Source organism: Crocuta crocuta, unplaced genomic scaffold (genome assembly GCF_008692635.1).
Source record: "Crocuta crocuta isolate KB4526 unplaced genomic scaffold, BGI_CrCroc_1.0 scaffold830, whole genome shotgun sequence".
Classification (NCBI taxonomy): domain Eukaryota; kingdom Metazoa; phylum Chordata; class Mammalia; order Carnivora; family Hyaenidae; genus Crocuta; species Crocuta crocuta.
The window spans coordinates 2,182,534-2,209,372 of NW_027531513.1; the positions used below are offsets into that span (position 1 = coordinate 2,182,534).

The window sequence follows — 26,839 nt, forward strand, 5'->3', positions numbered from 1 at the left end:
GGTGCCCTCAAACCAGAACACGGCTAAACTGACTGTTCCTCAGCATCTACAAATGCCCCAGAGTCACAGAAACCAACTCAGATTACCTTTCACTCACTCATTCATATTAGACACAGAGGGATACAGAGAAAACAAGTGACAAAGGTTTCCAGTCAAATCTACTGGGTCTAGTTAAATGAGCCATTGCTACAGAGCAGAGAGGGCATTGTGACAGAGGTGGACACGATGCACTTCAAAAGCCCGGAGGGGTACATCACTAGTCTGTGGAAGATGGCAGGGAAACATCAGGAAAAACATCTAATGGAATACTACCTAGTGCAATCTTTATGTTGTGCTGCATTTAGGTATTCAATAAATGTTGGGGGTGGGGGGATTACCTACTGTGTCTGCCACTGTTGTAGACACTAGAGATACAGCATCAAACAAAACAAAGTCCCTAACCTCCTGGAGGTTACATCCAAACAGAGAGACAGACAACACACAAGACGCAGATGACACATAGGTGTAAGTTGTATAAATATATAAAACAAGGAACGGGAACTATAAAGGAGAGTGGGAGGGTGCTATTTTATGCAAGGCATGAAGTCGGGGAAGAGGAAAGCCCTCACTTTTACCTGTTACCTTACAGGTAACATTTTAGAAATCTGAAAAAAGTAGTTTGAAGATTCCTGGGAGAAGAGTGGCTGATGCAGACAGAGCAGTAAGTCAAAGGCTTCAAAGCAGGACAGCATGTGTGACAAACAGCAAGAAGGCCAGTGGGGCTAGAAGAGAATGGGAAAGGGACAGAAAAGATAAGGTCAGAGAAGTAGCCGCCAGATCATGTAGAATATAAGGCCTTGAAGGCAGGGCCACTCTCAGCCCATGCGGCACCTTTATGCAGGTGAGAAAAAGGTGCCATTTCCACTAGGCAGACTTGGCAAGAGGAACAATGAGCTGGATTGTTGTTCCAGGGCTGGGGCAACACCCTCACTTAGAGGAACTCAGGCTTACCTCTGAGTGAGATGGGAAGCCACCGGAGGGCTGTGAGCAGAAGAGTGACAGCTGATGTACATTTTCAAAGAATCCTTCCTGCTGCTCTTTGAAGACAAGTGTCAAAGCTGGAAGCACTGTTAGGAGGCTACTGCAATAATCCGGGCAAAAGAAAAGTGTGGCTTGAATCAGGACAGTAACAGTAGAGGTGGTGAGAAGTGTTCTGTATACTGAAAATAAAGCCAAGAAGATTCACTGTGCATATGAGGGTACGGGGATATGAGAGAGCAGTCAAGGATGACCATAAAGTTTCTGGGCTTAGTGATGAGAAGATGGGAACTTCCATTTATGAAGATGGGAAGAGCAACTTCATGAGATCAGGAGTCTGGGCTTGCCTATAAGAGGTGTTGAACAGACAGCTGGATATGTGAAGGTGGAGTTCCGATGAGCTGTCTGAGTGAGAGGTAAGTTTACCAGTCATGTACATACAAATGGTATTTAAAAGTTATGAGACAGAATGAAAATGACCTGGGAAATGTCAACAAAGCAGAGGTCCAAGGACTGGGCCTTGGAAGCACTCCAAAGTTTAGAGGTCAAGAGGAAGCAGCAAAAAAGCCTGGAAAAGAGTGTCAAGGGAAGAAGTGAGAGACGCATCCTGGAAGTCAGGGGAAAGAAGGGCTTCAAAGAGGGAGGGCGTAATCAACTGTGTCAAATGTTGATTTGATCAAATAAGATTAAATGACCAGTGAATTTAGCAACCTGGGGGTTATTAATGACCACAATAGCTATTTCATTGTTTGGTAGGGACAAAATCTTGATAGTAGATTCAGTTAATGGAAGGGGAAAACTGGAAGCAATGAGCATACATAACCTTTTGAAGGAGTTTTGTTGTAAAGACGGGGACTAGTTGGTAGCAAAAGGGAGGAAGAATGTTCCAGGAAGAAGAAACGGATGTTTTAGAAGCGCCAAAGCAAGAGAAAGCATAAGCTAGTGACCTCAACCAGCCCAGTCATTAAAATGTAAAGCATGTATTGGTTTTTGATACATGAGGCTGTAAGGAAGGCAAAGCACGAATATCATACTAAAGAATTTGGATTTTATCCTGAAAGTGAAGTAGAATAATGACATGATTACGTTTACTTTTTTGAATGGTTTTGGGGCAAAAGTGAGGGTCAGTTACAAAAGGAGAAAGACTGAAGGCAGGTTAGAAGTTAGATTAACTCCAGGCGCCTGGGTGGTTCAGTTGGTGGGATGTCCGACTTCGGTTCAGGTCATTACCTCATGGTTCCTGGGTTTGAGCCCCAACCCAGGCTCTGTGCTGACAGCTCAGAGCCTGGAACCTGCTTCAGACTCAGTGTCTCCCTCTCGCTATCTGCCCCTCCCCCATAGTGCTCTGTCTCACTCTAAAACACATTAACATTAAATATTAAAAAAAAAAAAAAGAAGAAGAAGGAGAAGAAGTCAGATTAACTCTTCCAGGAGAAAATTAAGGACGACCTGAGTTGGGGGTTGAGGATGGGGATACAGAGGAGAGGGCATAGAGAGATAAACAGAGAAGACATTAGGAAGGTACATTAGAAAGGATTCCGTGGTTTGCACAGTGAAGAAAGGCCAGAGGAAGGCGTAACTTGGGTCTAATTGGCCCGCTGTGTTAGGAGAGAATCCTACACATACTCCCAAACCTTCCTCTCGGTACCTTCACAAGTGAAATGTCCCAACTTGGAAATTCTACAACTAAATAATCATTCTGCAGGTTTCTTTCCCACATGACTTCATTTTAAAATGTGAAAACTCCTGAGATTTTCAACATGTCAAATTGTTGCACACTAAGGAGTCCTACAGCTACACAATGCCCAGAACCTTACTCAGACTCGGGCAGATTTGGGGATTGAAGACGAGGACAGAAAAAGATGAACCCAAGGTTTTTAAGGCACTACCTATCCTAAGGTCGGCCTGGAGCCAGCCACAGGCATTCCCTTTCCCTGGAGGCCAAATCATCTGATATCTGGTCGCTGATCCTCCGCCTCTTACCGCCTGAGTATGTTGAGGGAACGATATCTCTGTTCCCCGACTCTTCTCCCGCCTCTTAACCTTTTCTCCTAGTCATTTCCGAGACCCGTCGCCACCTTCCCCGAAAGCAGTACTCCGCCTCAGCCTTGCTCACTCCTCACCTTAATCCCTTTCTCCAAATGTTGACTCCAGTGCTTGGAGACAGTAACTAAGGAACTGCAGATGTGGAACTGCATCTTGGGACAAGTAGTCCAAACTAAAAGAAAGCAGTGTAAAACTACAATTCCCAGAAGACACTTTCTTTTCCTCCCACTTCCTCAATGAGGCCCCCTCAACTCCACCCCCTGTTGAAGACCCTACAAGCCACGTGGCTTATATGGAAAAAGCCTTTAAAAGCCATTTTTATTTGTTTAAATCTACTATTCCGAGAGCATTCTGAGGGGAAAAGTGAGAAATAAATTCAGGCTAGAGAGAAAAATTGAGGTTCGCGCCCTAGTCTGGCATGTGGTTAGACAGCCTCGTTGACAGGAGTCCGGCATTTGGTGTGGTCACCTACGAGGTGGGGCCTCTGGTGGGGGCGCCGGGAAACCCCGTGGGCCGGCGCGTAGCTTTCCTTTCCGATCCGCCATCTGCGGTGAGTGTGTGCTCTGGGGCCTCTCTCCGCCCAGTGGCTTACCGGGCGGTCTGTCCTGTTTCCCCAAGTCTGAACTTTTCTTTCTTTTGCTCAACTTCAGGTGGAACCGCCGCCAAGATGCAGATTTTCGTGAAAACTCTTACGGGGAAGACCATCACTCTTGAGGTAGGGCCAGGTGGCGTGAGGAAGTCAAGGCCTGAATGTGGGCCTGAAGTGGAGTTAGGGACCCGTGCCGCTTTCTGCAGTAGAATCTGTTCAGGAGTCTGGGTTGCTAAAACTGGCCCTGAATTGAGGTTTTGCTGAGTAGGGGGTCTAGGGCTGTCTTCGGATGCTTACGGTGTGGGTTCTCTTCTCCAGTGGTTCTCGCCAGGTACTCAAAGCAGAGCTCCTGCGGTGGGGAAATAGGCGCTCCCACGGCTAGGGGCGAGCACGTGTGGCTCAGCCGCCGCCGGCCCTGGGCAGGGTTCAGGAAGTGTGCTCGCCAGCAGCAGTCCTGGGGGAGGGAGGTTGCCTGCACCCTGGGAAAGTGATCAGCTCTGTTGGGTAGGCTTCTGCCCTCCACTGGCTTGATTCTGGGGTAACTTTAAAGTTGAATTAGGTAAGATGTGCCTGTGTGGCTCAATCAGTTAAGCTTCCGACCTCGGCTCAGGTCATCTCATGGTTCACGGGTTCGATCCTGGCATGGGGCTCTTTGCTGACCGCACCGAGTCTGGAGTCCGCCTCGGACTCAGTGTCTCCCTCTCTCTCTGCCCCTCTCCCGCTAGCACTCTGTCTCTCTCAAGCTTTCGGAAAATAAACATTGAAGTTAAATTGGGCACTTATTCTAGTTTCCTATTGTGTTACCAGTATATTTGCATTTTAAAATTCCTAGGTCGAACCCTCGGATACAATAGAAAATGTGAAGGCCAAGATTCAGGATAAGGAAGGCAAGTAATATTGTCCACTTCAGAGAAATAACCTGTACTGGCGCCAGTTTCCTTACTAGGCAGTCCTGCTGTGGGTGGGGTGGGAAGAGGTCGAATTGACAAAAGTCAAATGCTTTTGAGATAGAATAAACAAATGTTTATGAGCATGGAGCCAAAAAGGGGTGTGCTTCACCTGTGTGAAGTTGAGCTAGCTGTTTAATTCTCTACGTGGGTTTCTTTAACTGTAAAATGAAGATACTACTATTGACGTGTATTGTCCTTAGGATTAAAGGGTTGGTTATGCAAGCATTTAAAACCATGCCGAGCTTATAGTGACTGCTATTAGTACCCTTTACTTGATTAAAGATTATTTATAAATTTTAGGCAGATGTGTTTATGATGTGACTTACTCTGTTTTATTAGGAATTCCTCCTGATCAGCAGAGATTGATTTTTGCTGGCAAGCAACTAGAAGATGGGCGTACTTTGTCTGACTACAACATTCAAAAGGTGTGGAGGACAGGGGCGCCTGGGTGGCTTAGTCGGTTAAGCGTCCGACTTTCGCTNGCTCTCAAAAATAAAGGGTAAAAATTTAAAAAATAATAATAATAAATAAATATAGTTTACGGTCAAGTTGGTTTCCACGTAACACCCAGTGCTCATCCCAACAAGTGCCCTCCTCCGTGTCCATCACCCATTTTTCCCTCTACCTCACACCCCCATCAATCCTCAGTTCTCAGTATTTAAGACACTCTTATGGTTTGCCTCTCTCCGTCTCCCTATTTTTCCCCTTCCTCTCCTGTGTTAAGTTTCTCCTGATCCCCATGAGTGTAAGAAGCATGGTACCCGTTTGTCTCTGCCTTACTTATTTCACTTAGCATATTACTCTCAAGTTCCATCTATGTTGCTGCACATGGCCAGATTTCATTCTTTCTTGTTGCCATGTAGTATTCCATCGTATAGATAAACCACATCTTCTTGATCCATTCGTCTGTTGATGGACATTTAGGCTCTTTCCACATTTTGGCTATTGTTGAGAGTGCTGCTATGAACAGTGGGGTCCGTGTGCCCCTATGCATCAGCACGCCTATATCCCTTGGATAAATTCCTAGCAGTGCTATTGCTGGGTCATAGGGGAGTTCTGTTAATTTTTTGAGGGACTTCCACAGTGTTCCAGAGCAGTCCTTTAAATGTAAATCTTATTTTGTAAGTTTTGACCAGCACACAAAAGTGGGGGAGAAAGAAGAGCATTAGATTAGCAGTAGGTTCCTATGTGACCCCTGCATTAACATTTCAGAAACACTTCTATAGCTTCTCACATTCTGGATTTTGTGGATTGCATCCCATGGTGTGGTATAATGTGTTCTTTGATCTCTCTAGAAACAAGTTAATTTTTCCTCCACAACTTTCTGTTCTATGGAATTGTGAACTTTCTAGCCGTCCGGTTAGATGATGATGGTGCTAGTTGCCCATTCTTAATGGTATGTGAACATTAATGTACTCATTTTAAAGCCTGTTTCATACTCTTTCATTAACAGGAGTCCACTCTCCATCTGGTGTTGAGACTTCGTGGTGGTGCTAAGAAAAGGAAGAAGAAGTCTTACACCACTCCCAAGAAGAATAAGCATAAGAGAAAGAAGGTTAAACTGGCAGTCCTGAAATACTATAAGGTGAGCCGATTTAGTAAAAATCGGTTTGTTTGTAGATTAGTAAATTTTGTTTACACCTCTGGTTTCAAATTCTGTTTCAAATTTTGATTTAAATTCTAATTAGTTAACGTATATTACTGGTTTCAGGAGTAGGATTTAGTGATTCATCACTTACATATGACACCCAGTGTTGTTCATCATATAGCAAGTACCTTCCTTAATGCGCGTCACCCATTTAGCCAATCTCCCACCATCAATCCTGTTGATTCCCTAGAGTTAAAGAATTTGCTTCCTCTTGTTTTTTTGCCCCCTTCCCATATGTTCATCTGTTTTGTGGTATCAGACTCTTTTAAGAGCTTTCTTTCCTCTTTGGTAGTTGAACAAGCCTCATATGATGGGGTTCACTTTAAGCTGCTTGTTCCAAATTAAAGTTCTGATTTTGAAGTCCTATCTGGACTTCGATCTGTCCACTACTTGCAAGGCTGAACTTTAATGAGTGAGTGAACTTTAATGAGGTTGAGTATTTTGAGTCCCTTAACTTTAGACTTCAGAATACATTGTAAAATTACCTTAACAGCAGGTTTGTACCTTTTAGGTGGATGAGAATGGCAAAATCAGTCGCCTTCGTCGGGAGTGCCCTTCGGATGAATGTGGTGCTGGAGTTTTTATGGCTAGCCACTTTGACAGACATTATTGTGGCAAATGTTGTCTGACCTACTGCTTCAACAAACCCGAAGACAAGTAATTATATATGGGTCAATAAAAGACATGAACTAACGTTTAATTGTTGAATTTTTTTCCAGTCACTTAAAAGAGTGGTCTTTATCAAATTGAAGAACGCACCATTTTCTTTAATAAACTACACATACTTTGGCAGAATTAGGTTGTGTTTAATATCGACTGTCTAGATACAAGCCAGTTTGTATTGTCAGTTTTGAACATTAGCACTGTTAAAATTATGGACCAGATAATTCTTTGTTGTGGGGGCTGTCCTGTGCATCATAGGACTCTACCCACCTCATGCCAGTAGCACACCATTCCCACCAAGTATATATCCAAACATTGCCAAATGATCCCTGGGGTGGTGGGGTGGGGGCTGTCCCCACTGGTAAGAATGGATGTTACACCTTGCCTCAAAAAGACAACATACTTGGGTCCTACATAAGAAATGTAACATCCTGAGCCCCTAGGTGGTTTGGCTGGTATATTTGCAGTACACAGTTCATGGGGATATTCTTGCTCAATGTTGTATGAAATCTTAGAACTTAATAGTAGTAGGGAACAAATAGTTTATACACATTGAGAAAGTTTTAAGTAATATTTGGCACTGTATTTTGCCCACGAGCTAAATTCAGGGAGATTTGCTGGTCTTGATACCACTCAACAAAAACATGCAGTTGAAGTTTATTATAAACTGACTTATTACATTCAGTGGCACTGATAATGAACAATTCCCTTTTACCATACCATTCTTAACAGGATATCTACTTGGATGCATCCTTAAATAAGGTTTCTATTTCTATCTCTAGCATTTTGACAAGTTATCCATGTTAACACTTGGTAAAACTACTTGGGTAGTTTCTGACCAGAAGTGAATTCTTCCCTTGATTAAAGCAAAACTAGCTACTCTATAATAAACCAAGGTATTTGTTTTTACATTTATTTTTTTTAATAATCTGCACCCAACATGGGGTTCAAACTTACGACCCTGAGATCGAGTCACATGCTGTATCCACTGAGCCAGCCAGGCACCCCATTAATTATTTACATTTTTTAATACAGTTTTAAAATCCTGGATTCCAAGAAGTCTTGGCTGGAACTTCTTTTTCTTCATAACAAACAATTTCATCTCCCACTTTAAATTCTATCTTTTCTTCATCCAAACTGAGACCACAATCCATTCCGGTTTTGATGACTGACATGTCATCTTTATGGTGTTTCAATGAGGTTAATGAACCTTAATAAAATACAAAAACAAAGTATACACATTCAACAAATAATACCTGCTAACTGCTATATAGTCTGGTGTTAAAAGGAAAATTAAGTTACGCTGAAATTCTTAAATTTTACAGTCCTATCATGTTAAATGATGGAACTAAATACTAGGGAAACCTAAGAAAATTGGTTTGCTGTAAACAAGATGCAGTTTATAGGGAAAGAACTAAATCTCCCATTTCAAAGGTTAGACTTTGCAGAGGATGGCACTGTACTCAAGACTTGAATGAGATAATCCAGGATAAAAGACATCGCAGACAAAAGGTCAAGGTAAGCCAGTACAATGCTGTAAATCAAGTGTAGTGGACAGAGCTGGAAAGGTAATTTGGGGTCAATTTTTATAAGTAGGAAATGAGATTACTGATTTATCAGGATTATTCCAGGTTATACAGATTACCAGGCAAGAGTAAAAATCCTGGAGGAGACCTCAGGACTAGCAAGGAAGGCAGTCTGTCAACTGGAGATGAGGTTTGAGTTAACAAGAAGGAATAGCCTGAACCCTAGGATATGGGAGTGAAAGATTTCATTTAGATGGTTACACGGAATCAGGTTTGGGTGGCTGGATTTAATATTACAAATTGTGATCTTGCTTACCTTTCCAAATAACATGTCCGTTACGGATTAATTTAAATTTTCTTTGTTTTTCTAACTGACCCTTTTGGACTCGGCAGCCAGCCACAGGAATTTTTTTCTTCCCTTCTGTTACAGAGAAAGTAGCGAGTATAGAAGCCTCACCTTTAGAAAGAAGAGAACATTAAGTGTACACAAAAGATTCTGAGAAATACATAATTTCACACATTCTGCCGAGCAAGATTTAAAGGTGTGAGAAAAATGCAAACTCATGCATTGAAAGAAATCCTGGTTTTCTCTGACTCCACCAACTTCATTTTCCTGACCATTATTAGAAACATAAACATGAAAATCCTTGGGTTTTCTTGGAAAAGAAAATCACAAAAATATACCTGCTTGCCTAAAAAAATGAACAATGGAAAAAGTGGAAATTCACTTTAGCTGAAAATGCACTAGAAGATAACCGTTTACTGCCTACTCCATGAAAACCCAGTTTTCAGCTTTCCTTCAATATATATTCTTGAAGAGAACATCTGTCATTACCTGTTTTTAATCTCCCCATTAGTAATTTGTATTCATTTAAGAGTACGGATTCTGTGACTCAGCTTAAAGCTTATTTGTTTTCACTGAAAATTAAATTTCAGGGCACCTGGGTGGCTCAGTTGGTTAAGCGTCCAACTTCAACTCAGGTCATGATCTCAAGGTTCGTGGGTTTGAGCCCCACGTTGGGCTCCGTGCTGACAGCTAGCTCAGAGCCTGGAGCCTGCTTCAGATTCTGTGCCTCCCTTTCTCTCTACCCACCCCTGCTCATGCTGTCTGTCTGTCTGCCTCTCTCAGAAATAAATAAAAACGTTTAAAAAAAATCTTTTTAATTAAATTTCAATAATGACATGGTATCATACACTATAATATACCGATTCGCTGGGGTTAGTGTTGTTTGGCTGATGGAAACCCTTGTACGACTCAAAAGTTTTCCAAATTGTGCCTTAGTGTAAGAACATACAAATCTCTGTATGACCATGGTTAGCAGATCAGAAAAGCATAAAATAAATCTCTGGACCATAAGAACAGATAAAACGATTCAATCCATCTCAAATAAATTTAGGCTTCCATCTGGCCAAGGGATATGCTAGAAAGAATATCTAAATATACGATACTTAAATGTAAAATTAACGATTCTCATTGTGGATTTCTCGGCCAACTCCAGGACAAAATCAGTGACTCCTTCCAGAACACTATATATAATCTTCATGCCTCCCAGCCCAGTCTAATTTGGGTTATAATTAGTTGTTGATGTATAAACGTAAGAGCAAGTTCTTGTTGCCTACCTTATTTGCCTTGGTATTCTCAGGCTGCAGAGGCAGGTGTTTATAATACATACAAAGTTATACTGAATATATCTATAGTAGTGATTTTTTTCTTAGGACACCGGCTATTTATTGGAACACTGAAGGTATTTCAACAGTGAACGATAATTCCTCTAAACTTTGCTTTCAAGGGTTCTTTATAGCACCTAAGATATGAATGTTTAATATTTAGTGAACACTCACCAATTGGGTGCTCCTCCACAATGCAGGGCAATCTGCTGCTCAGTTCCTCCTGCAAATCTTCAATTAGACGGTAAATGATTTTGTGAAGTTTAATTTTTACTCCTTTTTTTGTAGCAGACTTCTGGATAACACTGCCTGCATTCACATTGAAGCCATATATGACACCTGGCAAGCAGAAACAGAATCAATAAAGTAGCACAAATACTGTATGAAGGACTTTTCTTTCAAGCAGAAACTCAAATCTAAATAATTTCATTTCAGGGAGCCTAAGTCGCTCAGTTAATTAAGCTAAGTGTTGGACTCTTGGCTTGTGGAATTGAGCCCCGTTGTCTGGCTCCATGCTGACAGCACAGAGCCTGCTTAGGATTCTCTCTCTCTCTCTCTCTCTCTCTCTCTCTCTCTCTCTGTCTCTGCTCCTCCCCTGCTCACTTGTGCTCTCTCTCAAACATTTTTAAAAAAAGTTTTAGGGGCGCCTGGGTGGCTCAGTTAAGTGTCTGACTTTGGCTCAGGTCATGATCTTATAGTTCGTGGGTTCAAGTCCCACGCTGGGCTCTGTGCTGACACCTTGGAGCCTGGAGCCTGCTTCAGATTCTGTGTCTCCCTCTCTCTCTGCCCCTCATCTTCTCATGCTCTGTCTCTCTCTCTCAAGGATAAATAAACATTTAAAAAATAAATTTTTTAAAAGTTTTATTTCCTTCTATGTAAATTAAAAGTAGGGGAGATGAGAAATTCTGTAATTTTTTCTCATGAAAACTAGTAAATTTTCAAATTAAAGGATTTTATAAATACTATCGTGGCTTGTTTAACAAGGAAAATTTCTTTATAAATTTTAAACCCATTAATTTAAGAGACAAAAGTACCCATACTGTGTAAGGCAGTATGCTAAACAAAACTTTGATTTTTATACCAGAGAAATAAGAAGACAAAAATTGAATAGAATTGAAATAAAGGTACATTATTTTAATAACAATTATATTACTAAATTACAAACTTGTTGTCTACAACTTTTTGTGGTCAGCTGGCCAAAAGATGCTCAAAAATAGTTACTAAATTGGTAAAGTTCAAGAGTTATTTAAGAAATGAAAGAAGTTTCATGGAGCTGACCATTTTACCAAAGAACAAATAATGTGTTTAACTGCAAATACCTTAGAGGGTATAAAAAGCAAAACACTCCTGCCCTAAGTGATAAAAATGAAAGCAAACAAGTTAATCAAGAGAAAAACACAACCACCTTGAAAGTTTTATCATTAAGAAATCATTCAACACATTATCTACATTACATAGTACAGTGCTAGGCTGGTCAATGCCTGGAAAATACTTTGAATTAACCAGCACTGGAGCACCTGGGTGGCTCAGTCTGTTAAGCATCCAACTTTGGCTCAGGTCATGATCTTGTAGTTCACAAATTGAAGCCCCACATTGGGCTCTGTGCTGACAGCTCAGAGCTTGGAACCTGCTTCAGATTCTGTGTCTCCCTCTTTCTCTGCCCCTCCCCTGCTCATACGCTCTCTCTCTCAAAAGTAAATAAAAACATTAAAATTTTTTAAATTAAAAATAAGTAAAAATAAAAAATTAACCAGCACTACTATTCAGTAAAAGAAGTAACATCTAATTCTAAATAACTCCAGTCATGGGGCGCCTGGGTGGCTTAGTCAGTTAAGCGTCCGACTTTCGCTTAGGTCATGATCTTGCGGTTTGTGGGTTCGAGCCCCGCGTCGGGCTCTGTGCTGACTGCCAGCTCAGAGCCTGGAGCCTGTTTCANTATAATGTTGGTGTCTTGCTAGGTATTAGACTTAGTTAAAGTGAGTCATGAGTCACCTTTTGTATTATCGTAAGTTCAACTAATAAACAGTCCAGTCCCCCGCCTTCTAGGCATTTAATGAAAGCTAAAAACTGATTGCTTCATAGCACATATATTAAAACTTAAAATAGCTTTTAATCTAAGAAAGATAGATTTATAAAATTAATTATCAATAAACAAAAAACAGGTAGACAAAAGTAAAATATGAAGTAAAATACTGAACAGATGGATTACAGTGCTGGGAGCATTCAAAAGTAAATAAAGGATACAGAGAACCAACCTTGGATTGGGCGGGGAAATGGGAAAGGCAGTAATTATCTTTAAAAACAAAAAGAAACAGGGGCGCCTGGGTGGCTTAGTCGGCTAAGCGTCCGACTTTCGCTTAGGTCATGATCTCGCGGTTTGCGGGTTCGAGCCCCGCGTCGGGCTCTGTGCTGACTGCCAGCTCAGAGCCTGGAGCCTGTTTCAGTCTGTGACTCCCTCTCTCTCTGACCCTCCCCTGCTCGTGCTGTCTCTCTCTCTGTCTCTCTCCTAGAAATAAATAAAACATTAAAAAAAAAATTTAAAAAAAACAAAAAACAAAAACAAAAAGAAACAAAAATAAAATCAAAAAACCTTCTGGGGCTTGGAAGAGTTCCCCAAGGTTGTAGTGCGAGGACACTGAGTGAAGCTACGTCTGCCATACTGCACATCCCATTCGACTCAATGGCGGGGACTCCACTAGAGCAGGAAGGGTGGTGCTGATAAAGGAAAAAGGGCAGGCTGACTAGCCAAGCTACAAAAGACTGAAGGAAATGGTTCACAGTATGTCTAGGGAACACGGCTAAACAAACAGGAAATAGAATTCTTACCATGAAATGTTTCAGCAAGGTTAACATCATTTTCACTGACATCACCCACACCAAAATGTACTAATTCAAGTTCACACTCATGTGAAGCATCATAAGTATCCATAATGTTCACAATGGCTTCAACAGAACCATCAACATCACCTAAAACAGTTTGAAATTACTGATGTTATGAGTTAGGCATTCACAGACACAAAAATGACAAAAATCTATTTAAAGTCATAATAGGAATGGCATTTACCACTTTTATTTAGGTTTAGCATTATAAGTATCTATTTAACTTAATATTAAGTATAATGAACCAAAAGTACATTTACAACAAAATCATCAAGAAACAAGTTTATTAAAATCTCTTCCAGTGAGTCATGATCTCAGGGTTCATGAATTTGAGCCCCACATCAGGCTCTCTGCTGTCAGCGCAGAGCCTACTTGGGAAGCTTTGTCCCCTTCTCTGCCCCTCCCCTGCTTGTGTTCTCTCTCTCTCTAAAAAATAAACATAAAAAAAAAAACCTCTCCCCCCGTGAGACATCAGCAAAAAGGAGGGCAAAAGATACAACCTTCCTGTCATAAAGAAGTCACAGGGATGTAATATACAGTACGGTGACTATAGTTAATAATACTTTATTACAAATGTGAAAGTTACTAAAAGAGTAGATTTTAAAAGTTCTTATCACAAGAAAAAAATTTTTGTGACTATGGTGATTAGACTTATTATGGTAGTCTTTATGCAATATATACAAATATCAAATCATTATGTCGTACACTTGAAACTCACATAATGTTAAGTATCAATTACACATCAATAAAATAAATCTCCCCCAAAATACCAAAATAATTTTAGCCTAAATTTAATGGTCCAAATTAATTGTGAGAATGAAGAGATATATATACATTCTAAAAATGAGTTCTAAGGTAAATCTTTCCAAAGTTACCTTTAATAATTATAGGAAGTACATTTGAATCCCTTTCTTCTTTCTCTTTTGTCCTTAAGAGTTTTTGTTCTTTTTTTTCTTGGTATTTTAGAAATGATCTCTCCTTCCAGTGCAAAGTGCCATATTTCTCACGGGCTTTCCGATGTGCTTCTTGGTGTTCCTTTCGCTTTTCTTCTATTATTTTCAGATCCTCTTTGTTTTTCTCCTGTTCTTGCTCATACTTCCGCCAGTCAACAACTTCACGTGCCCTAGGCTTTACAGGGGAAAAAACAGGCATTATTAACTAAATAGAAACCAGTAACTTATGGATTAAAAGCTCGGTGTTTTTCCCCAACTTAGCTTGGCCTAACTCCTACATGAAACCACTAATTTTATAAATTTTAATAGACTTCGAAAACTTAATTTTTTTATAGTTTATTGTAAACATATAAAACTTTAGTCTAGGGGCTTTGTATACACAGATGATTTAATTTTAAAATATTATCTCAAATTTTAAAAAATTCAATAGCCAAATTCTAAAATGGCACCATTAGCCCCCTCATAGGCCCTTATAGTCTATAATTATTTGTTAACACAAATATACTTATTTGGGAGAACGTTATAGATTAATATTTAAAATCACTGTATCCCACGACATATCATAGTGAAACTGACAAAATACAAAGATGAAAGAGAGAATTCTGAAAGCAGCTAGGGACAAAAAGGCCTTAACCAACAAGTGTAGACACATAAGGGTAGTAGCAGACCTGCCCATTGAAACATAGCAGACCAGAAGGGAGTGGCAAGAAATATTCAATGTGCTAAATAGGAAAAACATGTAGCCAAGAATCCTTTATCCAGCAAGGCTGTCATTCAAAATAGAAGGAGAGATAAAGGCTTTCCCAGACAAACAAAAACTGAAAAAGTTCACGACCACTAAACCAGCCCTGCAGGAGATCCTAAGGGAGACCCTGTGAGTAGAAAGCAGCAAAGACTACAAAGGATCAGAGACAACACCACAAGCACAAAACCTACAGATAACACAATGACACTAAATCCCTATCTTTCAATAACTCTGAATATAAATGGACTAAATGCCCCAATCAAAAGACACAGGGTATCAGAATGGATAAAAAAAAAAGATCCATCTATACGTTGCTTACATGAGATTCATTTTAGACCTGATGACACCTTCAGATTGAGAGTGATGGGATGGAGAACCATCTATCGTGCTATCAGATGTCAAAAGAAAGCCTGGGTAGCCATACTTCTATCACACAAACTAGATTTTAAAACAAAGACTGTAAAAGAGATGAAGAAGGCCATTATATCATAATTAAGGGATCTACCCATCAAGAAGAGCTAATGATTATAAATGTTTATGCCCCTAACTTGAAGTCACCCAAATATATAAATCAATTAATCACAAACATAAGCAAACTTATTGACATTAATACTGTTAATTGTAGGTGACTTTCATACTCCACTTACAGCAATGGACAGATCATGTAGGCAGAAAATCAGTAAGGAAACAACAGCCTTGAATGATACCCTGGACCAGATGGACTTGACAGATATATTCAGAAGTTTTCATCCAAAAACAGCAGAATATACATTATTCTCAAGTGCACATGGAACATTCTCCAAAACAGATCACAAACTGGGTCACAAAACAGCCCTCAACAAAAATAAAAGGACTGAGATCATACCATACATATTTTCAGACCACAACGCTATGAAACTTGAAATCAACCATAAGAACAAATTAGGAAAGCTTCCAAATACATGGAGGTTAAAGAATATACTAGTTGGGGCGCGTGGATAGCTCAGTCGGTTAAGCATCCAACTTTGGCTCAGGTCATAATCTTGTGGTTCATGGGTTCTAGCCCCGCATCAGGTTCTGTGCTGGCAGCTCAGAGCCTGGAGCCTGTGTCTCCCTCTCTCTCTGCCTTTTCCCCGCTCATGCTCTGTCTCTCTCTGTCTCAAAAAAATTTTAAAAATTAAAAAAAAAAAAAAAAAAAGTAAAAAATGAATGGGTCAACCAGGAAATTAAAGAAGAAATTAAAAAATATATGGAAGCAAATGAAAACAAAACACAACAGTCCAGACCCTCTGGGATGAAGCAAAGGCAGTCCTAAGAGGAAAATACATCACAGTCCAGGCCTATCTCAAGAAACAAGAAAAATCCAGGGTACCTGGGTGGCTCAGTTGGTTAAGAGTTCTGACTTCGGCTCAGGTTATGATCTCATGGTTTGTGGGTTTGAGCCCCGTGTCGGGCTCTGTACTAACAGTTCAGAGCCTGCAGCCTGCTTCAGTCAGATACTGTGTCTCCCTCTCTCTCTGCCCCGCCCCTGCTCGCACTCTGTCTCTCTCTCTCTAAGAATAAATAAACATTTAAAAATTAAAAAAAAAAAAAGAAGCAAGAAAAATCCCAAACACAGAATGTAACCTCACCACTCAAGGAACTAGAAACAGAAGACAAAGAAACCCCAAGCAGAAGAAGAGAAATAATAAGGATTACAGCAGAAATAAACAATATAAAATATAAAAAAAAGATCAAGGAATCTAAGAGCTGGTATTTTGAAAGAATAAACGAAAGTGATAAACTCCTAGCCAGACTTCTCAAAAAGATGACAGAGGACCCAAATAGATAAAATCACAAACGAAAGAGGAGAGATCACAACCAACACTACAGAAATACAAAGAATTATTAGAGAATATTAATAAAAATTATATGCCAACAAACTCGATAATCTGGAAGAAATGGACAAATTCCTAGATACTCACACACTACCAAAACTCAAATGGGAAGAAATAGAAAATTTGAACACACACCATCCTGATGAACATGGATGCAAAAATTTTAAACAAGATACTAGCAAATCGAATTCAATATTATATTGCAGGAATTATTCACCATGATCAAGTGGGATTTATTCCTGGGCTGCAGGGCTGATTCAATATTCACAAATCAATGTGATATATCACATTAATAAAAGGATAAGAACCACAGGATCCTATCAATAGATGCAGAAAAAGCATTTGACAAACTACAGCATCCTTTCTTAATAAAAACTCTCAAGAAAGTCGGGATAGAAGGAACATACCTTAACATCATAAAAGCCATATATGAAAGGTTCACAGCTAATATCATCCCCTATGGGGAAAAACTGAGAGCTTTCCCTGTGAGATGAGGAATACAACAAAGATGTCTGTCCTCACCACTGTTGTTTAACAGAGTGTTGGAAGTCCTAGCATCGGCAATCAGACAACAAAATGAAATAAAAGGCAACCAAATTGGCAAAGAAGTCAAGCTTTCACTTTTCACAGATGACATGATACTTTACATGGAAAACCCAAAAGACTCCAACAAAAAACTGTCAGAACTGATACATGAGTTCAGCAAAGTCAAAGGATATAAAACCAATGTACAGAAATAGGTTGCATTTCTATAGATCAATAACGAAGCAACAGAAAGAGATATCAAGGAATCAATCCCATTTGCAATTGCACCAAGAACCATAGAGTACCTAGGAATAAACCTAACCAAAGAGGTAAAAGATCGGGGCGCCTGGGTGGCTTAGTCGGTTAAGCGTCCGACTTTCGCTTAGGTCATGATCTCGCGGTTCGTGGGTTCGAGCCCCGCGTCGGGCTCTGTGCTGACTGCCAGCTTGGAGCCTGGAGCCTGTTTCAGTCTGTGACTCCCTCTCTCTCTGACCCTCCCCTGCTCACGCTGTCTTTCTCTCTCCTAGAAATAAATAAAGAAATAAATAAAGAAATAAATAAAGAAAGAAATAAATAAAACATTGAAAGAAACTGAAGAAGACACAAAGAATTGGAAAAAATATCCCATGCTCATGGACTGGAAGAATATTGTTAAAATGTCGATACTTACCCAAAGCAATCTACATATTCAGTGCAATCCCAATCAAAATAGCACCAGCATTCTCATAGCTAGAACAAACAATTCTAAAATTTGTACGGATCTACAAAGACCCTGAAGAGCTAGAGTAATGCTGAAAAAGAAAACCAAAGCTGGAGGCATCAGAATCCCAGACTTTAGCCTGTACTACAAAGTTGTAATCATCAAGATAGTACGGTACTGGCACAAAACCAGGCACATAGACCAATGGGATAGAATAGAGAATCCAGAATTGGACCCACAAATGTATGGCCAACTAATCTTCAACAAAGCAAGGAAAGAGTATCCAATGGAAAAAAGGCAGTTTCTTTAGCAAATGGTGTTGGGAGAACTGGACAGCAACATGCAGAAGAATGAAAGTGGACCACTTTCTTACATCATACGCAAAAATAAATTCAAAATGGATTGACAGAATGTGAGACAGGAAATCATCAAAATCCTACAGAAGAAAAGAGGCAGGAACCTCTTTGACCTCAGCTGCAGCAACTTCCTCAACATGTCTCCAAAAGCAAGAGAAATAAAAGCAAAAATCAACTATTGTGACCTCATCAAGATAAAAAGCTTTTGCACAGCAAAGGAAATAATCAACAAAATAAAATGCAACCAACAGGGGTGTCTGGGTGGCTCCGTTGGTTAAGTGTCCGACTTCGGCTCAGGCCAAGATCTCACGGTTTGTGGGTTTGAGCCCTGCGTCGGGCTCTGTGCTGACAGCTTGCTCAGAGCCTGGAGCCTGCTTCGGATTCTGTATCTCCCTCTCTCTCTGACCCTCCCCTGCTCATGCTGTCTTTCTCTCTCTCAGAAATAAATAAAACATTAAAAAAATTTTAAAAAAAGAAAAAAAAAAGAAAAGACAAGGCAACCAACAGAATGGGAGAAGATATTTGCAAATGACTTATCGGATAAAGGGTTAGTATCCAAAATCTATAAAGAACTTAAACTCAACACCCAAAAAACAAATAATCCAGTGAAAAAATGGGCAGAAGACATGAACAGATACTTCTCAAAAGAAGACACCCAGATGGCCAATAGACACATGAAAAGATGCTCAATGTCACTCATCATCAGGGAAATACAAATCATAACCACACTGAGAAACCACCTCACACCAGTCAGAGTGGCTAAAATTAATCCAGGAAACAAGAGATGTTGGTGAAGACGTGAAGAAAGGGGAACCCTCTTGCACTGGTGGTGGGAATGCAAACTGGTGCTCCACTGTGGAAAACAGTGTGGAGATTTCTCAAAAAATTAAACATGGAATTACCCTACAACTCAGCAATAGCACTACTAGGAAATTATCCAAAGGATACAGGAGTGTGATGCATAGGGGCACATGTACCCCAATGTTTATACCAGCACTATCCACAATAGCCAAATTATGGAAAGAGCCTAAATGTCCATCAACTGATGAATGGATAAAGAAGATATGGTTTATATATATAATGGACTACTACTTGGCAATGAGAAAGAATGAAACCTTGCTATTTGCAACAGTGTGGATGGAACTGGAGGGTATGATGCTAAGTGAAATCAGTCAGTCAGAGAAAGACAGATACCATATGCCTTCACTCATGTGTAGAATTTGAGAAACTTAACAGAAGACCATAGGAGAAAGGAAGGAAAAACAAGTTACAAACAGATAGGGGAAGCAAACCGTAAGACTCTTAAATAGAGAGAACAAACTGAGAGTTAACAGGGGTAGGGGAGTAGGGGGTGAAGGGAAAGTGAGTGATGGGCACTGAGGAGGGCACTTGTTGGGATAAGCATTGGATATTGTATATAAGGGATGAATCATAGGAATCGTCTCCTGAAGCCAAGACTACACTGTATACACTGTATGTTAGCTAACTTGACAATACATTATTAACGAATGAAAAATTAAATATATAAAATCACTGATCATATCTAATACATAGGAATTAAGCTTGATATACCTCAGATTCTACTTCAAGAATTTCATCTCCTGCAGACGGGAGGTCTCTCCAGCCTACAATTCCCACTGGCATGCTGGGACAGGCCTCATGGATTGGTTTTCCATTCTCATCAAACATTAAGCGTACTTTTGCCCAACTCTTTCCAGCAACCAGAATGGAGCCTTTCCTCAAAGTTCCTCTTTGAATTACAGCTGTAGTAACAGGTCTAAAATGAAAATAAATATATATATATATTTATAATGACATAATTGGGAAATAAGAGCACTTTCTTGAGTAGAGCAGATATCTTTATGAGACTTAAACATATACTATGTATACACAGGGTTAATCCCACTACTTCTCAAGCAGTTTTTCATACTATAAAAACATTTCTACATACTTGCCAAAAGGTAGAAGCAAACCAACTGTCCATTAACTGAATGGAAAAGAAAATGTACTATATACATACAACTGAACATTATGAAATCTTAAAAAAGAAGGAAAGCCCTGTCACATGCTGCAACAGAAATGGACCTACCTCGGGGACATTATGCTACATGAAATAAGCCGGTCAATAAGGACAAATACTGTATTATTCTACTCATATGAAGGATCTAAAGTAGTCAAAATCATACAAACAGAAAACAAAGATAGCTGCCAAGGGTTGGGGAGAGGAAGGAGGGGAAATTAGTGTTTTATGGGTATTGAGTTTCAGTGGTTTTTTGTTGGTGTTGTTTTCTTTTCTTTGAGAGAGAAAGGGCGCAAGTGACCAAGTGGCAGAGAGAGAGAGAGAGAAAGAGAGAGAGAAAGAGAAACCTACAAGGACAGAGAGGGAGGGAAGAAGAGAGAGAAAGAGGGAGAGAAGCAGGGCTCGCCCAAAGCAGGGCTCATGTTTTGTTTTTTATTTTTGTTTACTGTTTATTTATTTTTGAGAGACAGGGACAAAGTGCAGGCAAAGGAGGGGCAGAGAAGGAGGGAGACACAGAATCCGAAACAGACTCCAGGCTCCCAGCTGTCAGCACAGAGCCTGGTGCAGGGCTTGAGTTCACAGACTGCAAGACACTAAGCTGACCTGAAGTCAGACGCTTAACCAAGTGAGCCACCCAGGTGCCCTAGCGTTTCAGTTTTACGAGATTAAAAAGTTCTAGAGACCTGCTGTACAACAATGAGAAAATACTTAATATTACTAAACTTAAAAATGGTTAAGATGGTAAATTTAATATTATGCTTCTTTCCTCACACTTTTTAAAAAAAGAACAGCAAAAAACATTTCTTATCAGCTTATGGTAGTGGAGGATGCAGATAGCTGAGTATTCTGACAGAATCCTAATCTTCTTTCGGGAACTAATTTGTTAAGAAGTGAAACCTCCTGCTGATAGGGAGAAGAATTAAAAAGAAGAATAATCCAAAGATCTTTCTAGATATTATATCAGTGGGTAAGAATTTAGAAACCCTGAAGTGCAACAATTGCTATTTCATTCCAATTTGTTAGTCTATGAGGCTTTATTTACTAATTCAGTTAAGCCAGTGGGGAAAAATATTCAAACAAACTGAACTACTTAAACTAGGAGATACATACAGATAGTTGCTATGGTCTACTGATAACTGCATTTTTAAAAAAATGTTTATTTATGTTTGAGAGAGAAAGAGTGCGAGCAGGGGAGGGGCAGAGAGAGAGGAAGACACAGAATCTGAAGCAGGCTCCAGGCTCTGAGCTGTCAGCACAGAGCCAGATGCAGGGCTCTAACTCACAAACCAGGACATCATGACCTAAGGCGAAGTCGAACGCTTAACTGTCTGAGCCACCCAGGAGCCCCTGATAACTGCATTTTTATGTTCCGTGTGCTAATGCAATAAATTCTTTTTCAAAACAAATGCTGTGAAAATATTGTTCATGTCTAACAATAATATGCAATAAAAATACTGCATTGTTATATAATCAAGTCACAAAAACAATGAAACAAATTATTAAAAAGCAAGCATTTTAACAGTCCTACCCTCTTCCTTTGTCCGTGAAAGATTCTATTACTGTTCCTTCTACTGGACCATTGGGGTCTGCTTTCAATTCTAACATTTCTGCCAGAGCAATTGTTGCCTCTGCCAAAGCCATCAGATTATCGCCCTTTAACAACAAAAAAGGCTGTTAATATACATTAATAAAATATTGTATGTACATGTAAATACCAGTGTCAGAAAGCTAAATAATCCTAGACAGTTATATTATACTTTTCTCTTCAAGCATTAAAGGCTTGAATCATCCAGTTAGAAAGAAGGAAGGAGGCCAGGGAAGGAGAAAGTGGGGAAGGAGGGAGGGAGGAAAAAACAAAGGAAAGAGAAACAAGAAAATGGACCCAGGGACCTATCTTTCAAGGAAGAATGGTGACTTTCTTTTCTTTTTTTTTTTTTTATGCTTATTTATTTTTGACAGAGAGAGAAAGAGAAAGAGAGAAAGAGAGAGAGAGAGAGAGAGGGAAAGAAACAGTGTGCAAGTGGGGGAGGAGCACTGAGAGAGGGAGACACAAAATCTGAAGCAGGCTCCAGGATCTGAGCAGTCATCAGAGCCTGATGCAGGGCTCAAACACATGAAACACGAGATCATGACCTAAGCCAAAGTCCGATGTTCAACCAACTGAGCCACACGGCCACCCCAAGAAGGGTGATTTTCTTAAAAGGAAGGCCACTAGTGGTGCTTGTTAATACCCTTTCATAAACATGTTTCATGCATTCTCCTCTGTCTCTACCATTGTGTTTTCTTCCTCTCGCTTTCTTTACCATGCTACTTGACATTTGAAGTTCTATCCAACTGAATAAGCTTTCACGTCTATTATTTCATTTGATCCACTCAAGAATGCTGTAAAAGTAGTAAATCAACCATTACTTACTCCTATTAAATATATAAGAAGAAAAAGTATGGACTAGACCCAGGGTCTAAGATACACTCTGTAATTACCCAGCTGTGCAACCATAAGAATCACTTCACCTCCCTGGATCTCCTTTCCTCAATTGTAAAATGAGGAAGCTAGATTAGATGATTCTCTCACCTTTAACGATCTATGGTTACTATGCTTTCTAGGGCTCCAAGATCACACAGCTGATTAACTGGCGATGGCACTGGAACGATGGGCAAGGGACTTTCCACTCTCTGTCAGCTAAGAGACTGCGCAGTTGTCAGAGTATAAAACAATGGAGACAAGTGTAAACAATACAAAACAATGCTTTGCTTACCCATCCCCATATTCCTAGCATTGATTCCAAGTTACAGAATGTTGCTCTGAAAAGCAGAGAAGGATGTTTCTTTACATGAAGTAGTCCTCTATCTCTACTTGAAAAAAAAGGCCTCATCTTTCTCTCTGCCACGCCCTCCCAATTCCCTCCATTCCCCAGAAATCACCTTTGCCATGCCTCAGCAGCTTTACCTTTATCTACTCATCTCATGGTATCTGGGCAGAAAAGGTGACTCTGTCTTCAAATGTTTTAATCTTGCCATCTGGCTTTCAGAGTGCAACCGCAATTGAGGTTTAGTGGAAACATAACAAAGCAAGGTGGCATTACATGAGTTTCATAGAAAAATAGGTATGGCTTTCCTATTAACGAAGGCATGATTGCTAAGCATCCTAGAGGTAACAAACTTAGGAAAATTACAGAGAAAATGAGACTTAATTAGAGGAAGGTGGTCAAATACAGTACCATCCCCTCAGTGAGTGATCAGGAAAAAAAAGTATTATATATTATATATGAACCATGGAATATGATAAGAAAGGACAAGAAAGCAAATTGTTACTTAGCAGCAACCTGTACAGGAAAAGAGAACTACAAAATGCTGTCACAAAGCAGGTACTCCACTTCCTTGGTGTTTTTCAATCAGAAAAGAATAATTGGTCATTTAAAGGAAAATGGAGGGGAGCCTGGTTGGCTCAACTTGGTTTTAAGCATCCAGCTCTCGATTTCTGCTAAGGTCATGATCTCATGGTTCCTGGAATCTAGTCCCACTTCAGGCTCTGCACTGACAGCACAGAGCCCGCTTAGGATTCTCCTTTCTTTTCTCTCTGTCCCTCTCTCACTCAGACTCTATCAAAAGAAATAAACATTAAACAAAAAAAAAGAAAAAGAAAATGGAATTCATCATAAATAACAAAACTTAGAGCCGTTTAATTCATTGAAACATTGAATCAACCAATAACAAACTGAACCCAAATGATTGATCTTTGTATTAGTGAGATTTTTATGTTTAAATTTCTCTTAAATGCCCTAAAACCTATTCTATATTTTCTCACTATAACAAGTACAAATTGTCTTATTACAACTTGGATTTCATTTCTGCTTAAAACAGTCTTCAGCAGCTTACTATTACCCTATACCTACAACATCCACCACGTGTTCTTATTCTAAGTACAGTTTCTCAAAGTAAGAAAAGCATTAGGAGCCACCTGGGTGGCTCAGTCGGTTGGGCGTCTGACTTCGGCTCAGGTCATGATCTCATTGCTCGTGAGTTCCAACCAGCATCAGGCTCTGTGCTGACAGTTCGGAGCCTAGAGCCCGCTTCAGATTCTGTCTCCATCTCTCTGTCCCTCCCCTGCTTGCCCTTTGTCTCTCAAAAATATAAAAAATAAAACATAAGAAAAGAAAAGATTTAAAAAAAAAAAAGAAGAAAAGCACTGGGTATGGACTTGATCCCCCACTGTTCAGCTGTATATAACCCTGAACTGATGACTGACCTCAAGAAAACCTAATTTCTTTTTTTCTTTTTTTTTTAATGTTTATTTATTTTTGATGGGGGCAGGGAGGAGGGTGCAGAGAGAGAGGGAGAGAAAGGTTCCGAAGCAGGTTCCGGACTATCAGAGGAGAGCTGAATGCAAGGCTTGAACTCACGAAACTGTGAGATAATGACCTGAGCCAATGCCGGACACCTAACCGATTAAACCACCCAGGCACCCCAAAAAGTGTAATTTCTAATTTGCCAAACCAAGATAATGATGCTAGCCTTGCCTAGTACACAGAGGGTTTTTAAACAACAGAAATAGGGGCGTCTGGGTGGCTCAGTCAGCTAAGTGTTTGACTTCAGCTCAGGCGACAGCTCAGAGCCTGAAGCCTGCTTCTGATTCTGTGTCTCCCTCTCTCTGTGCCCCTCCCCTACTTGTGCTCTGTCTCAATAATTAATTAATTAATTAATTAATTAATTAAAATTTAAAAACCCAGAAATTATATATGTCCAGATGGTTAATAACGCACTATGTGCATTATGAAGAGCAGTCCCATCTGAACACACCCTCTCTGAGGCACCTGCACTTACCGTGAGCGCAGAGATGTGTACTGCCTGAACGTCACCTCCATAATCCTCACACACCACATCATGAGCTAGCAATTCTTTTTTCACTTTTTCAGGATCAGCCTCAGTTTTGTCACATTTGTTTATAGCAAGGACAATAGGAACTGAAAAAAGAGTTAAAAAGAGTGCAAATGACGACACTTTCAATTCCAGGTATTCACAATGAAAGACACCAACCTTTTCTGGCTATCTCTTTACTGAGTAGATGTACTAAACTAAAAGAAACACCTAAAAGATCTGCTATGGAACCCCTCATCTGCTTTCTGCACACAAAAGAGGACTCTGGATGTGAGACGTCAAAACTGTAACTATAAGCAGATTCTGAATTAAGGATAGACACTTAAGTTGATAAAAAACAAACAAACAAAATTTTTAGGTAGAGAAAGACCTATATTTAAACCTGAAAGCAAGATCAGCAACTACACTGTAGATAATCTGCAGGGAAAAAAAAAGTAAAGAAAAGATTCTAACTCAATTCTAACACCACTAGATCACTTGCCTCGTCTTTTGAGTAGCTATTACTCATTGTAACCTAACATCTTACCCTGGGGTGAAATGAAGTAGCATTATTGCAAACTTTCTTTCAGGATTTACAGCAATTCTTTAATCATATACACTTTAGTAACGGACACATAGATTTTTAATAAATGTTTACTTAATAAATGAACCAAATAATCTTATAATCCACTTGTCCCTCGTTAGAGAAATCACATAAAATGCCAGGAGATCATTCTCTGGTTGGATTTCACCAACTGTGCTACAATTTTTTCAGGTATCAAAGGAAGAGAAATTGAAAACAGAAACAAAAAAGTTATCCACAACCTACTATTATGATAAAGTACATTCCATATGGAGGAGCTGGAACTTAAGGGACAAGAGAACAGGAACAGAAAGCAGGACGTAAGAAATTTATCCTATCTCAACCAACTGCTTTGTTATGGGATCCCTGGCAAATTTATCACTCTCTTCTTTTTGTTATATTCCCTAGAATCATTAAGAACTTAGTACATTCCATAAAGGCAGTTTTGAGGAATTAAAAAAGAAAAGAGAGTAACACTGGAAGCTAAAACACCAGATTTCTAACGCGGACATGTTTAAATTAACTGTAACTGGAGGTAGTTCCTGCCATTCTCTGGTTCTTAGTTTTTATGTTTTAAGTAAAGAACTGGCCTAGATAGTAATTCTCAAACTTTTTTCTCTTGCCAACAAACAGAGGGGAATATGATGCACTCCATCAGGTACATTTTCTCAAACAGGAGTATTTTCTCAGTGAGTGTAGGGTCATATCAGAAGAATGAATGAACAAAGTATGTGTGCATAGAGGGGGTGGCTATTACCATAGTTTCTTAGTGGAGAAATGATTTTCTAAAAGTTTCAATTTTATACCTTTGACCAAATAAGAATTTATATAAAGCATATGAAGGAAAAGTTTCTCTTTAAAGAAGAATTCCAGATAATTAATGAACAAGGAATAACAAAATTAGAATATCACCACACTGCAACTCCTAATGTATTTAGGTGGTGGATACACAGGAGTTTATTATTCTATTCTTACTATTATAATTACTTAAAGTTTCCATAACAAAAAAGTTTTTAAGAAGTCATTTTAGACTACTAAAGTTTCACACCATGCCAACTAAGTAAACAGTATTAGAAGGACTGTATTTATGGTCACAGGTCCCCATCTGAATCCTGCTACAGTCTTTTAGTAGTTACATCTCCGGGAAAACAATTCAATCGTCTTTGAGCTGTATGTGTAAACAGGTATAATAATCCTGGGATTGCCAGGTAGATTAAATGAGCTACATGTAGAGGGCCCCAGAACAGTGATTTCTTGTCA

General features: G+C 39.6%; 3 protein-coding genes across 12 annotated transcripts in view; 1 reads left to right on the forward strand and 2 right to left on the reverse strand.

Annotated features, from left to right (window-relative positions):
• Positions 1-3,249, reverse strand: part of CLHC1 (clathrin heavy chain linker domain containing 1) — a 42,249-nt gene extending 39,000 nt beyond the window's left edge. For 3 of the 7 annotated variants that reach the window (XM_077772375.1, XM_077772370.1, XM_077772378.1), the window contains exon 1: positions 3,141-3,249. The gene's annotated coding sequence lies outside the window, so the exon portion shown is untranslated. The other 4 variants (XM_077772371.1, XM_077772379.1, XM_077772374.1 and 1 more) reach the window with 4 other exon arrangements.
• RPS27A (ribosomal protein S27a) lies at positions 477-6,943 on the forward strand. 2 transcript variants are annotated; one of them, XM_077772380.1, is made up of 6 exons: positions 477-504; positions 3,714-3,778; positions 4,485-4,539; positions 4,942-5,027; positions 6,056-6,187; positions 6,762-6,943. In XM_077772380.1, the coding sequence occupies exons 1-6, from the start codon at positions 492-494 to the stop codon at positions 6,909-6,911; spliced, it is 501 nt and encodes a 166-aa protein (XP_077628506.1). In that variant the 5' UTR covers positions 477-491; the 3' UTR covers positions 6,912-6,943. The 2 variants fall into 2 exon arrangements, with proteins under 2 accessions (XP_077628506.1, XP_077628507.1); XM_077772381.1 differs by lacking the exon at positions 477-504 and adding an exon at positions 3,545-3,613.
• A 92-nt stretch (positions 6,944-7,035) lies between these two features.
• MTIF2 (mitochondrial translational initiation factor 2) overlaps positions 7,036-26,839 on the reverse strand; it is a 30,284-nt gene continuing 10,480 nt past the window's right edge. For all 3 annotated transcript variants that reach the window (XM_077772367.1, XM_077772368.1, XM_077772369.1), the window contains 8 exons: positions 24,964-25,103; positions 21,671-21,795; positions 19,695-19,899; positions 13,863-14,115; positions 12,934-13,074; positions 10,282-10,446; positions 8,756-8,896; positions 7,036-8,123 (listed from right to left, as the gene is read on the reverse strand). In XM_077772367.1, coding sequence (XP_077628493.1) covers positions 7,951-8,123; positions 8,756-8,896; positions 10,282-10,446; positions 12,934-13,074; positions 13,863-14,115; positions 19,695-19,899; positions 21,671-21,795; positions 24,964-25,103 — 1,343 coding nt within the window. In that variant the 3' untranslated portion in view covers positions 7,036-7,950. The remainder of the gene's footprint in view (positions 8,124-8,755; positions 8,897-10,281; positions 10,447-12,933; positions 13,075-13,862; positions 14,116-19,694; positions 19,900-21,670; positions 21,796-24,963; positions 25,104-26,839) is intronic.